This window comes from Rhipicephalus microplus, chromosome 9 (genome assembly GCF_043290135.1).
Source record: "Rhipicephalus microplus isolate Deutch F79 chromosome 9, USDA_Rmic, whole genome shotgun sequence".
Taxonomy (NCBI): Eukaryota; Metazoa; Arthropoda; class Arachnida; order Ixodida; family Ixodidae; genus Rhipicephalus; species Rhipicephalus microplus.
In genome coordinates, this window is record NC_134708.1 from 53538721 (window position 1) to 53552868 (window position 14148).

General features: G+C 47.9%; 1 protein-coding gene across 1 annotated transcript in view; it reads left to right on the forward strand.

Annotated features, from left to right (window-relative positions):
* Positions 1–14148, forward strand: part of LOC119165052 (phospholipid-transporting ATPase ABCA3) — a 74388-nt gene that overhangs the window by 3271 nt on the left and 56969 nt on the right. Inside the window, exons 2-3 of the mRNA XM_075874465.1 lie at positions 5061–5233; positions 9593–9803. Coding sequence (XP_075730580.1) covers positions 5061–5233; positions 9593–9803 — 384 coding nt within the window. The remainder of the gene's footprint in view (positions 1–5060; positions 5234–9592; positions 9804–14148) is intronic.

Sequence of the window (14148 nt, forward strand, 5' to 3'; positions counted from 1 at the left end):
GTTGAATCATCCTCCGGGGAGGGCAGTCGAACCGTCTCGCACCTCTCCCCAGCCTTCGTTGCGTATCGCGCCGACGAAATGACGGGAACTTTCTGGAAGGTGGCGCGGAAGGTATTTAATCGAGCAGCCGAGACGAGAAAGCAGGAGGAGACGGAAGTTAACGCCAGAGCGCGTAGGGATTCCGCCGTGTAGTCGGCGAAGGTTTTGGTCCGTAGGGACGAAGCCGGAGATGAAGAGGATTTCCACCTGAGGGGTGAAGGCTCGGGCTACAGGCAAGAGTGTGTGTTTACCGCTATCGAGCGAGGACGCGTGGCGACAGCTGCGTGAGTGAAGCCGACGTGTTCGAGCGAAGAAGTTTGAAGCTTGGAGAGTGGCCAATTGAAGGCGCGAGGTTTCCTGGAAGAGAAACTTCGAGGGCGCGGAACGACAACAACGCTGGACTTTGAGTGAGTGATTCTCGGAAGAGTATCATCCAGACTTTTGTTCCAAGAACTTTGGACTGGATAGGTTTCTATCTCTTTAGTCTTTAAGTGTCTTGGTTGTTCAATGCATGCGACTGCGTTGTAGAGCGTATCGTTCGTTGTCTATGTCCGTTGTTTTGAGTGTGGCTGATTGTACTGTGTAGTACGTTGTTTGATTGGTGACGTATTGTATGTAACTATTGTGGAGTGTGCATACGTGTGTATTGTTTTTGATCTGCCGTTAATGAGAATATAATTTTGTTTGTTTATCAACTCTCGGCTCTGACTTGTTCTTTGGGCCACAGCCGGCGTCCGCTGGCGCGCCAAAAAGGACCACTTCTAAATTGTCCACGCTTTCGTGGTGCGGTTCGGGGGGCCAATACTTCGGCCCTTGGAATCAGCCCGGCGATCGCCTCCCTAATAAACGGGACGTGTGTGACAAATGACATGATTGCATGGCAAACACAAGCGACAGACCTTAACATGAAATTCATGACATGCGTGTCATGTTGCAACATGACAACATGCAACACTCATGACGCGCTCGCTCCGCCAGCGTACGGTACGTCAATGGATGACGAAGGTATGATACTGGTGCGAACATGACAAACATGAGATGCGTGTCATGGAACAACATGACTACATGCTACGCTCATGATGCGCTCGCGGTGGTTTCGCCAGATTCACATGTAGCAAACTCGGTATTACGCGACGCGAACGGACGGCACAGCTAATGACACATCCAAACATGATAAGCACGACATGCGTGTCATGTAACAACATGACATGCCACACACAAAATGCGCTTGCGGCCGTTTCGCTAGCTTCACATATGCCAAATTTGCGATTACGTGACGCCAATGGATGACGAAGGTATGTGACTGGTGCAAACATAATAATCATGAGATGCGGGTCATGTGAGAACATGACTACATGCCACAGTGAAGGCGCCAACACATTTCGGCATGACGCAGTGCGCGTGCTCGTCAGCGTTCATTTCGTCGCGTAACACCGACGTTGCCACGCCAGGTGCCGATCCTGCCATATACTATATAGCAGGTGCGCGCCGCACTGCGTTGCTTTGACGCATGCGCGTTTCAACGCGTCCGGCCTCCCCCCATCACGAAAAGAGGGAGACGCAGTGTTGCCGGGTAACGCACCAGAGTAATGTTACTCTAAGGCATCGGCGCGAAATGCAGCATGTCACATTTCACGCCGGTTGCCGTCGGGCCACGCCGACAGACGCTGGTCGCATCTGGCGTCAGACTATTGAGTGCTCGCGTTTCGCTAACGTAGCGTCGCTGTGCCCAGCATGCGCGCGCGTCAACGCTACCTTGGTGTATATTGGGCCCTTCATGATGCGCTCGTGGCCGTTTTGCTAACTCGACATTTACCAAATTTGGTGTTACGTGACATCAAGGGATGACGAAATATATGACTGGTGCAAACGTGATAGTCCTGACACGCGTGTCATGTAAGAACATGACAGCATACCACGCTCATAGCGTGCTCGCGGCCGTTTAGCTAGCTCCACGCATACTAAATTTGGTATCACGTGATGTGAATAGATTACGGAGGTAAACGACCCATTCAAACATGATAATCATGACACGGAAGTCATGTACCGCATCATATACCTCCACCTCTTAAGGTTGTGCTGATTTTAAAGTGACCTATTAACATTTTTCATTCATGCTTCGCATATCAACGATTCCCATTCTATGTGGGATCTTCCAATTTTTTTTTCTAAACAAGCTTTATTGGTATGTCCTGGAGTTACGGTGACTGGCTTTCTGCTGTCCCATGCCGGAGTAGACGTGCCGTACTCTGAATCGTCGAACGTTTGTCCTAAACACATTTCTTGACTTGAATTAGAGTGGAATAGTAAATTGAAGGTCTTCTCTGGTTTCCCATATGGCGTCATTCATTGGCGGATTTGGAGTAACTGACGAACTCTATGCCGGAGCACTCTCTGGTGGAGGGCCACAGAAGGAAATCTACCAATGAAACACACGCGCTCCCTCTGAAGAAAATGGCAGGGTCAGATTGGAACGCCATGCGCGCGTCTCTCTTCTTTCTTAAATGGGCACGCGGGGCACAGCGACGCTACGCTAGCAAAACGTGAGCTCCGACACCAAGCGCAACTGGCGCGACTGGCGTCCGTTGGCGCGCTCAAAGTTCACACCGTTTCAAGAGCTTTCAAGTCACGGGGCACTCCTTGCAACTTCCAGTCAGATCCACCAATTTTTTCGGAGTAAGCAAAATTGCTCCGTGGAGTGGATTTTGCGACGGAGATGCTCCATATCTGCCAATGGAACTTACAGGGAGCCCTCTCAATCTGCCAGTAGAATAGACTTGCTCCACATGGAGCATCAGAAAGTATTACCAGAAGTGCTCCGAATCTGCCATTGGATGACAGCAATAGTAGATTGGATAAACTTTTACTTGGTCCTCCAAAAAGCAGATCACTGTGTTGCGGGCAGCTCCCACGTGGGACTGAGATGCCAAGCTCCTTAGCCTCCTCGCGGGCTTGGTGGACAGCCCAAGGACGAGCTGCAGATTGCCGCCTCCCATCTGGCAGAGGTGATGTTCGATAAATGAGCGAATTTGGTGCACTGCCAGAGCATGTGTTCTAATGAAGCTATTTCCCCACAATGTGGACAAAGATTACTGACAGCAATAGTGGAGGATGAAGTATTCGAAATCGTTACACTTCTTTTTTTGTAAACTCATGGCTTGTACTGTGCATCAGAGGAGCACAAATGGACAGCTCATTGGTTTTCGATAGTCGAGTACGAAGTACCCAAAACCGTTCAATACTTATTCTAAACACGCATCTTCCACCGGGTTGCTTTCCTTAAAAAAACAGTAAAATACAATAGTGGGTCAATTTAGACCGATGAAGTTCCCAGAGAAGACCAACATATTCGCGCAGTGCAAGACTACGAGTAGCTACGGCGTAACCAAGGAAGAAGAGACAAGGCCAAAAAAGAGCGCTTTTTTCTGTCTGTTTTTTCCCGTAGTTACGCTGTAACTACTTGTAGTCTTGCGCTGTGGAAATATGTTGGATTCACAAACAGCAACTAGCCCAAGCATCTGTCATACAGAGAAGACCACTAAGTTATTCTCATTTAAAAATTGTGAGCCGAAATCTACGGCGCGTGACGTCATGGATTTCACAGTATTTTTTGTTGGCCTCCACGAAGTTTTGTGAAATTAGTCAAGTGTATATAGTCCCCTCGGAGGACAAGTTTTGTCTAGGAACTGTGCAGGCCCCAGTAGACGCTATCCACATATGACGTCACGATGACAGGTGTGAGAACGTCGAGGTGTCGTCGCCACACCTATTTCATTTTTACTTGTTTTCTCGCTACTTGCGGCGAGCGTGGTGATTTCGGTATTGTGAATGGTTAGCATACCTATGCAAAAACAACAACAAAAAAAAAACAATAAACAAATCGCTGTTCTCTTCAGTGTTTATCCCTGTGAGGAGTGCCACTTCTTACCCGGAAGTGGTTAGTGCCGGTGGAAGCATTTCATATTCGGATAAGGGCATCGAAATAAACCAGTTACTAGTTATTAGGTTAGTGTCTTGATTAATGTTAGAGTTATGGTCATGCTCATGACCATGGGTAAGGTACATACCGTTCAGATGATCGCGAGACGCGATCTAGCACACGAAGTTACAGCGGCGAGCAACCATCAGACCGCAAACGGCGACTGTTGCCTATCGGGGCAATTGCGCAACTTGAAGACAAAAGCACGTTTCGGTATAGAAAACTCAGCTGCAACATGCTAGAAGCTGAAGTTGGAAAGGCATGCCGCATCTTTCGCGGGGTAACATGATGACGCACTGTAGACACCAGCGTTGCCACCGAACACGTCGGTCGCCATAGAATCGTCGCAGTAAGCATTTCCTGTCGTTCAGTTACGTTATCTCGCGGATAGATACCAGCTTCCGTCAGAGGACGAACGGGCGCACGCCGTTGTTATTAATCTCGTTAATCGCGTCTTGCATGCATGCAAGCTGAGAAATGTCCCTCATGTTCCCACCAAATTGTTTATTTCTGACTGAGCCGAGTGTACGATCGAGTGAGGATTGTTTGCCCTTTGAGTTATTCACTCAGGCCTCAACTGTTTATGGCGGGCGCTTATGGCGGGATTTCATTGTGATCCAGATTCAAGGCCCGCAAAAATGTACTTCCGAGAATGCATATCGAAATTCACTGAATATCAGAAAGCCGGGGAGTTCGTAACGGAGTGGTTGGTGTTCGAGGGTGGAACTCTTGACAGCGCTCAAGGAATTTTAAAGTATGTGTCTCTCCTGTAGGACTGACACTGTTTGGTTAGGTCTATTTTGCGGTTGGTGTTTATAATGTTTGGCAACAAGCAATAAAAAAACTAGGCATGTTGGCGAAGCATAGTAGATTGTAAGTTCAGCGCTGTGTGCGTTTCCTTCATTTGTACCCGTCGTTGTTTGCGCTGTTTGCTTCACTGAGCGAGAGTGAATGAAGGAAGGACATCTCGAAGGCTCGTTTCTTTGGGCATGACGCAACACTAATGAGCATTTCGTGCCTCTTTCCTGCGGTATCCATTTAGGTTATTATCCTGGACGAACCAACGGCCAATATGGACCCTGACGGCCGTCGAGAGATGTGGGAGCTGTTGCTGAAGGTGCGTCGGACCTGCTCCATCTTCCTCACCACTCAGCACCTGGACGAAGCGGACGTGCTCGGGGACCGCATTGTCATCATGGCCAACGGACAAATCAGGTACGAGTCCGTCGCTCTAGCCACACCTGTCAAAATTTTTACACTGTACGCGCTTAGTTGAGATGCTCGGTGGATTTCGTGGCTGATGGTCGTCCCGTTCTTGACCTCCTCTTTTCAACGACCGCTCGCCGATCGGGACCCCATCCGCGGACTTCTCTAACCGTATCCCAAGGTTTTACATTTCTCTCGATAGCCACTTCTCACACTTTCTCTTCTAATTCCTCCTATCTCTTCCCTAGTGAAGTGCAGCTGAGGTGTCGCACTTCGGTGCAGACAATGGCGGAGTGCAGGTTTTTTTTTTCAATTTCCCTCTGTGCGGCGGTTTCGCACACGTGACCCGCGGATGTTTCGCTAGCGTGCCGACCTATACATAACTGTCTTAGTCCGATACATAGTTCAGTGCAATAACGCTTATATGGACACTCTCGGTGACTTTTCACCGTTTCGGTTGCTTTCATAATTGTCACGAAGTCCATATAAATAACACCGCCCCGTGACTCGTATGTTCTACGAGACGGTAAAAACGCGCGAATGCTGGAGACGAGCGAGGCTGAAGCACAGATTAAAAAGAGCCAGCCGTCTCCACGGCATGGAGGGCGAATGCGTTAACATCGCCCACATGAAAGCCTCTTTTTGAAAGTAACTTTCTGGGGTCATGTGTTTACAGTTTGCGCAGTATACAGGCCACCGTCTTCCCCACCCGAGTTTATAACGATGCTTTTGGATTATATGACAGCAACAAATCTGGGCAAGATTATTATGGCGGGTGATTTTAACATGCCATCTATCAACTGGACGAGTGACCACCTTTCCCAAACGGATGATAACCCACTTCTTGACATAATGATGGCATGTGACTAGGACCAAGTGGTAAAGGAGGTCACCCGTGCGTCTGGTGATGGTGGCACAATTTTGGATCTCGTTTTTATCAGCAAAGCTACGTTACAGGATGATGTTTGCATAGAAGAGGGTATATTGGACCATAAGTTCGTTTTTATTACTTGTTCCGTTGAAAACTGTGCCAAAAACGCGAAGCCCAAGGCAAAAGTTATTAGTAACTTTGCCTGTGCTGACGACCAGGCAATTTTAGACGAGCTTTGGGCGTTTGCCGACAACGTATCAAATGAAAATCCCCTCTCACAATGGCTTGAATTTAAGAGCATAGTCCTCGATTGTATTCGTACCTATGTCCCTCGTAAAAAAATCAAAACAAACAGAGCTAGTACCTGGGTAGACAGGAATATCGTTCATTTAAAGCGAAAACTGAAACGAGCCAAGAAACAAAACCACCTAGAGCTGATTTCACAGTCTTAAAACACAGCTTTCAGCAAGTTTATCTACAGCCAGAAAGAAAGACTTTTTGACCACGTTGCCAAATTTTATAAAAACACAACTACAAAAGTTCTGGCGCTATCTGGGCGGCAGTAAAAAAACGCTTGGAACAATTTGAACAAAACAACGTCCTTATAACTCAACCGAGGACCATTGCTAATACAATGAACGAGTATTTCCATTCGGTCTTCTCTCCCCAGACTGAAACAAACGGGCTGTTCACGAATGTGACTGATATAGATCCTCAATTTACATCTTGCGAAGGTGTTCTTGCACTTCTGCTGGATATAAATGAAAAGTTGTCAGAAGGGCCAGACCTGATTCCGAATGCTTTTTGCGCCGTTATGCCAAACCGATATCGCACATTTTGACCGCCATCTTTCGTTTATGCTTGCTCCACTCCGTCTTGCCTGATGATTGGCGCCTAGCTCGCGTTGTGGCTATCTTTAAAAAAGGAAATAGCTTGAAAATGGAAAATAATCTACCCATCTCACTAACATCGACCTGCTGCAAAATTTTGGAACACATAATCGCCTCTTTTATTAACAAATTTCTGGAAACAAACAGCGTCCTTTCCGAGTTCCAACATGGCTTCCGCAAAAGCCTTTCTACCACTACTCAACTTGTTACAACCACTCATGAAATCGCACAAGCTTTAGATTCATCCAGCCAAATAGATTTAGTCTTTCTTGACTTCAGTAAAGCCGTTGATCGCGTACCCCATAATAAACTACTCACTAAGCTTTCTTCTCTGGGCCTTCCTGCGTTTATAATTAACTGGATCAAACCATATTTAACAAACAAAACACAAATTGTGGAAGTCGACGGGTGCGCATCTGAAAGACTTGGTGTGACATCTGGCGTTCTACAGGGCAGTGTTTTGGGACCGATTCTTTTTTAAATTTACATCAATGACATAACATCTGCTATTGACCCGAGAGTTTCCATAAAATTGTTTGCAGACGACTGTCTTATCTTCAAGGAAATCACGGGCACCGATGACCAAATCTTGTTAAACAGCAGTTTGACGGGAATTGGTCAGTGGTGCACTACCTGGGGTATGAGCTTGAACGCTGACAAAACAGTTCTACTTCGTGTAACGAAGAAAAAACAACCCTTTCAGTTTTTCTATTCATTAAATGGTGCACTAGTGGTAGATAAAAGCCAGTACAAATACGTCGGGACAACGTTCACCAATACTCTGTCGTGGTCAAAGCACATAGAAAACATCTGCGCATCTGCCACACGCAAGTTAGGCCTTTTACGGCATAAACTCAAAGCGTCACCAACTCATGTCAAATTACTGGCCTTCAAAATGATAATACTTCCTAAACTGCAATACGCTTCGGTCGTATAGGACCCCTTCCTTAAAAAAGATAAGTACCGGCTTGAAATGATGCAAAGACGCGCTATACGCTTCATTTTCAACAAATATAGGACCACCGACTCGCCAACTTCTCTAATGCTGGCGAATAGCATTTCAACCCTGGAAGATAGACGAAAAATCGATAGGCTGAAACTGCTGTTTGCTCTTTATACTGGTTCCACAAAGGTGAATGCATCGGCATACATTCAGCCATTTCAATCGCGCCCGACAAGACATCGGCACACCCACAACTCGCTTCCGTATCGAGCCCACACAAACATGTTTAAGAATTCGTTTTCCCACGTACAGTATCGGAATGGAATTCACTGCCTGAAGTGGTTTTCACATCTCAGTCTATTTGCCATTTTGAGCGTGCCATATCGTCTGTACTGTAGTCTGTACTCGACTTGCTTTACTGTTTATCGCAATTGTGAATTTATAATATGGACATAGACCCATCATACCGTTGTTCTGAAGGTCGTATTAACCTGTGTTTAGGCTCATCCATATATCTCTGTATAATGTACTTATCTTCTGTATATTTACTCGGCTGCTGACCCGCAGGGCGCGGGTTCGAATCCCGGCTGCGGCGGCTGCATTTCCGATGGAGGCGGAAATGTTGTAGGCCCGTGTGCTCAGATTTGGGTGCACGTTAAAGAACCCCAGGTGGTCAAAATTTCCGGAGCCCTCCACTACGGCGTCTCTCATAATCATATCGTGGTTTTGGGACGTTAAACCCCAATCATTATCTTCTGTATATTGTGCACATCGTTCATCTATCACGCTTACGTGTGTTTTCCACTTAATGTTTGTGCCTCTCCTGCTTGGTATTTTTCAATAACGCAGTATGTTGTAAATAAAAATAAATAAAATGTCGATGGCTCGTCAGGCTGAAGGGAAACGGCCCCTAGAATAAGTGTGTTCATTCGCTACACCAAACAAACGGGTCATACCGAAAATATCTGGCACGTGCCTGACCAGTCATATCATTTTCTCTCTCTGTCTTTGTCTTTCTTCCTCCCACCTGGTGAGGCGAGCGAAGGGCGCATGCGCAGCTGCTCTCCCTCGCTTGCGCAGCGCTCCTAGGCGGCACTTGCCCGGGCAGCGGTTATCTCCAATGGCTTCCTGGATTAAGGACTGCCGCTTGAAACATACAGCGACTTTCTGGTTAATTCCTTCACTAAAATGTTTTACGCCACCACCGTCTCAAGCATGTTTCTTCCATGAGGTACGCCATGTGGCCAACTAGTTGTAAAACACAACCGTGACACAGAAACATCATATATTTTATAATGGCTGTCCAGATTTCAGTGATTCTAGAGATCAGTACCGATTATTTCGTATCTGGGGCTATGTAATATTCGCAAATCCGTTCAGTAGCAATAAAATCTCAATTTTGCTAAATAGGTGGAACAATGGAGGCATATATGAACAACAAAATGGAGTGTTATTCCAGCGCGAAACCAGGTGAGGTCCTTCGATCCTGGAAGCTATGCAAAGCGCATGGCAGCAGAACGCTTTCGGGGAGTGCCGGCACAGCAACAATGCATCAACTGAGAAATAAAAAAAAAACGGCTTTTCACCTTCCAGCCATCATTGGTGTGTGCCTAGCAGACCCTGTAAGTTTATTCACTCCCCCCCTCCCCCGCCTTATTGCGCAGGTGCGGTGGCTCTAGTGCTTTCCTGAAGCAGCGGTTCGGCACGGGCTACCACATGAAGATATTCAAGCTTCCCTTGTGCAACGTCAAGGCCATCGAGGATCTGATTCGCAAGTACGCACCCAAGGTCAAACTTCAGAGTGACTCTGACAACGAGGTCCTCTTTACGCTGGGTCACATCATTGAGACCCGAAAGATCGTCACCATGTTCAAGGTAGGTTAGTTAGTCGTAGTAGATTGTGACTTCACATCTCACATGGTTGTCTTTTGTGAGTAGATTTTTGTGTGTAAGGTGTGCTTGTCCACTTTCAAGTCTGGCGAATATTACTTTAATGAAGCATTCGTCTCTCAGGTCTTCCATTCACGTAGTATGCCAGTTCAATAACGACTGATTTGTCATAATCGCCCCCTTTTTCCACCTGCTTGCCCTTCGTTACTCCAATCTTGTCGTATACCTTGATACCCGCTGCCATTTTCAGGGGACACTACATGCGTGTTTCGGATTCCTAATAAGCGCAGCAAATGAGCTCATGGTTGCCACGACATATGCTTGTATCCTCCCTTCAATCAGTTCAGTATGGAAATACTGACCAGGACCCTGGATTCGCAATTTTGGGCGACGGTGAATGGATGGTGTAACTACGGTCTGAACGATTCCTGGCATTTGTGCTCTGTCGAAGCCACAGTGAAGCCCATGCTGTGGTTTTTTGACAGAGACCGTCAGGAACCTGGATGTTAATGCATGATGGTGCAGTTTCACGTGAATCAACCATCGGGTGCACACTGAGGGACCTAAAAGTAAAATATGGTTGTGGATGATAGATAGACATGTGGGACTTAACGTCCTAAAACGACCACATAATTATAAGAGACGCCGTAGTAGAGGGCTCCGGAAATTTCGACCATCTGGGTACCGCTGTGAAAACAGAAAATACTTTCAGTTGGTCAGCGCTCGCGTCATAACGCTGAGGGGAAACGGCCCCCAGAACAAGTGTGTTCCTTTGCTACACCGAACAAACGGGTCATAATGAAAATCTCTACCAAAAAGGTAGAGGTAAGACAGCTGATCCCTTGTTTGTGCCGTGGCAATGGTCGTTCAATGTACGGCAATGTACGTATGTTCTCCTGTCAACTCGTACATTTTACTTCACAACGTTTGTATTGGAGGTGAACACGAGACTTAATCGCTTCTGATTTCTGAGGAGAGGCTGAAGATGAACGCCAGTTTACAATACACCAAGGGGCCGCACAAGTGAAATTTCTAGGAATTTCTGAAGGGATTCAAGAGCTGTTATTTCCGAAAACCCCCAGAGGTGAAGACCTAAACGAGGCAGAACTTCAAGGAGCCCAGAAACACTTTTTAAAGTAACCACGAAATGAATTCATTGAAAAAAATTGCCCGCAGCTTCCCTCGGGGGAACACTGAGGAGGATGCGGAGCATATAATTGGTTAACGGGGTGTTAAAGTGCGACTTACTTGGGTCGATGGCTAAATTGGTTAACGTGGTTGTGAAATGGGGTGTTAAATTGCGACTTACTTGGGTCGATGGCTAAATTGGTTAACGTGGTTGTAGGAGGGGGTGTTAAATGAGTGAACACGTACACACGTATGCGAAAGGGCGGCGCTGGTCGAAGAGACGTCGATCATTGTGTTTGTGGATTCGTTCGAAATCATTTCACCGCGACCTTGGACGTCGACGCGCCGTACAAACCAACCGACGAGCGGCAACTGAGCGAGCGAGCGCCGACCTTGAGTATATATACAGCTCGACGGCGCATGCACTGTCAGCTGTTGAATGTTCTCGAAGCGCGACGCCACATGCGCGTCCACTGGAGAATCAGGAGAATTGTAGATGTCGAACGCGGTGTGTAGAGGAGGAAGGGTGCACAGATGGTGGAGGAGTGAAGCACGCGCGGTGTGTAGAGGAGGAAGGGATGCACAGATGGTGGAAGAGTGGGCGACGGCGCGACGGCGCATGCGCGCGCGTCAGCTGTCGAATGTTCGAGAAGCGGTGCGGACGGCGCGGACGGCGCGGACGGCGCACTACAAGGCGCGAGTATAAGATGCTCCGCATCTAGAAGCTTATTGCCTCACGAATTCAACGCCGCAAGAAATTTAAGAATCCGTCCAGTGCGAGTGGAGTTACAATGGTTTATAGCATGCTCCAATTGCATTCTCTTCTCTCGTCCCAATGAAAGCGCTGGAAGCTCAGCAGGGAGGGATGACAGGGCCACAGAAAAACGTCACGCGCGCATCCTGACCTTACGCACTTCTTTTCTTTCATTTTTCTTCGAATACGTGGCTTTTTAAGTGTGATCATGCGCGCACGCTGTTACGAGGCGTAACGCCAACACAGTCCAGAAGGCGCCACTGCTCTGAAACTCGCCGCTAAGCTCAGCAGCCGTTTGGTAGCGTGCGTTTCTCAGCTCGTGACTGCTTCTGCGCAGAGCTGATAGACGAGCGGACAAGACGACGGTGAGTTAAGGCAAGGTTTATGTGCAGCATAGAAATAGAGGCGCTACATATTCGGCACTGGGGCCGACAGTTTAGGTACTCGAAGAGCCGAGATCTCTCTGACACATAGGTCAGCTGCTGGCAACGGCCCACGTTGCTTTTTTTATAGGCACCGGGTGGACCTTTACGTCACCAAAGTCCAATCAGAAGCGCCGCTGACAGTGATGTCATATTCCTCCAGTCGGGAACTGCCACTGGGTTGCGTCGTGATCCTCAAATCCGGAGCCACTGCGCTGGGTTGCACCCAAAGACGAGTGATGTTGCCACGCATTGCGTAAGACTCGCCAGACTGGATGGCACCACTTGCATGACGTCGTTGAGATGATGCCGTCAGGTGGGCTCACTCGCTGGCCTTGACACAGATTGCCTTTGCAGAGGTAATGACGTTAGGTGTGGACTGCCAGGCGTAAGAGCACCCCCACCACCAGACAATGCGCCGGAAAGACGAGCTGCTTTCACGTGGCTCGGATGGCGGGCGCGCTCGTTCGCCAGGTCCCTCCAGGTTCGCCTCCAGGGCCATAGGGAGGATTCAGCTTCAGGCTCAGTTCCATGAACACATCCCATTCTTGAGGACGGATCCCAGCTCCGCTGGCTTGTCGCCAAAACTTGTCGACTAGCTTCGCTCGTCTCTTCTGACGATTTTTGGTCTCGATGGTTCAGCAACCTGTCAAGACTGGTTCGACAACAGACAGCACACGACACAAGCAAGTGCTGTCGGTTACCCGATAGAACACCAGATAAAGTAGTGTACAACATATACCTAGCTACGTGTCCATCGGAATTTCGTTCCCTCTACATCAAGAGGCACATGTGGGACACAAGACTCTTAAACTGAGAACTCAAATTTTACACGTACAACAACGTAATAAAATATAACACAACATAAGGTTTAAAGTTGATCCCTTGAGATTACTCTGGACTGGAGTGTTCAGCTAAGGCCGTGATGGTAGGAACGCTTTGTACGCTTTTGCGAGAAATAACTCGCTCTGTGTTTGTCATGTCACACAGATGCGACCTGGTGAACCCTTGGTTTTTAACCGACCCGAAGGTCATCCGCGTGGAAACCACGTCAACGTCAAGAACCACCTTTGCAGGCTAGGTTTGCGTTCGAAACTAGGTTTTCGCCCCGAAGGGCTTAGCGGGGTTTGCGAGGCTTCCCCCAAGCGCAACACCCTGAAAAAAGCCGGGCGCCTGGCCGGGCGTACGCTTGTACCCAATTTTACCGGTGGGTATCTGGCGGTGGGTTTCGAACGTGCCACCTCCCGCAGCCGAGTAAGACGCCCTAACCGTTTGACCACGGCTGTGGTGATGAGCGCAAAATTTTGCCCGACTCGCCAGTGAAAGGCCGAAAGGTGGAGAAGGTACTCACTGAAACGCACGACTCAATGTGCCTCTATTGGCGGTTAGCTTTCGTTTCTTGTAGCGAACGTCTAAGTTGTGCTGTTGGAGTATCATGCTCCACCTCAGTAACTGGCCACTTTTAGGTGACGTTCTATTCAACCAGGTTAGAGGACAGTGGTCCGTTTTGACCACAAACCTCGAACCAGAGACATAACAGGCTAGTTTTGTACGGCCCACACGAGGCAAGCGCTTTCCTTTTCAGAGGCACTGTATGTTTCTTCCCTGCAGCTCAGTTTTCAACTTAAATACGAAACTGGCCTTTCGTTACCAGCACTGTCTTCCTGGCACAAAACAGCTCCAAACTATAGCATTTTATCGATATCCTCTTTCAGGATCTGTTTTTGCATAGGGCAACATCGACACGGCTTGCTATGAATTGACTCCTCACAAGTTAGCTCGATATAGTGTTCAATCACCGTCGTGTTTCCGAGACGGTCCGAAGACACGTCTTTGAACTCGGAAACAACCCTTCTCCAGTGCTCCTCGTGGATTTCACTTAACATTGGCTCCAAGTTCAACTGTTCTAAGATAACCTCTGATCGCCTTTCAATTATATCACTAGAGGTCAATATTTTGGCTCCCTCTTCCTCTGAAGCATTCAAAAGCAGATTTACGACCGTTTGACGTTGAACGTATGGTTTCA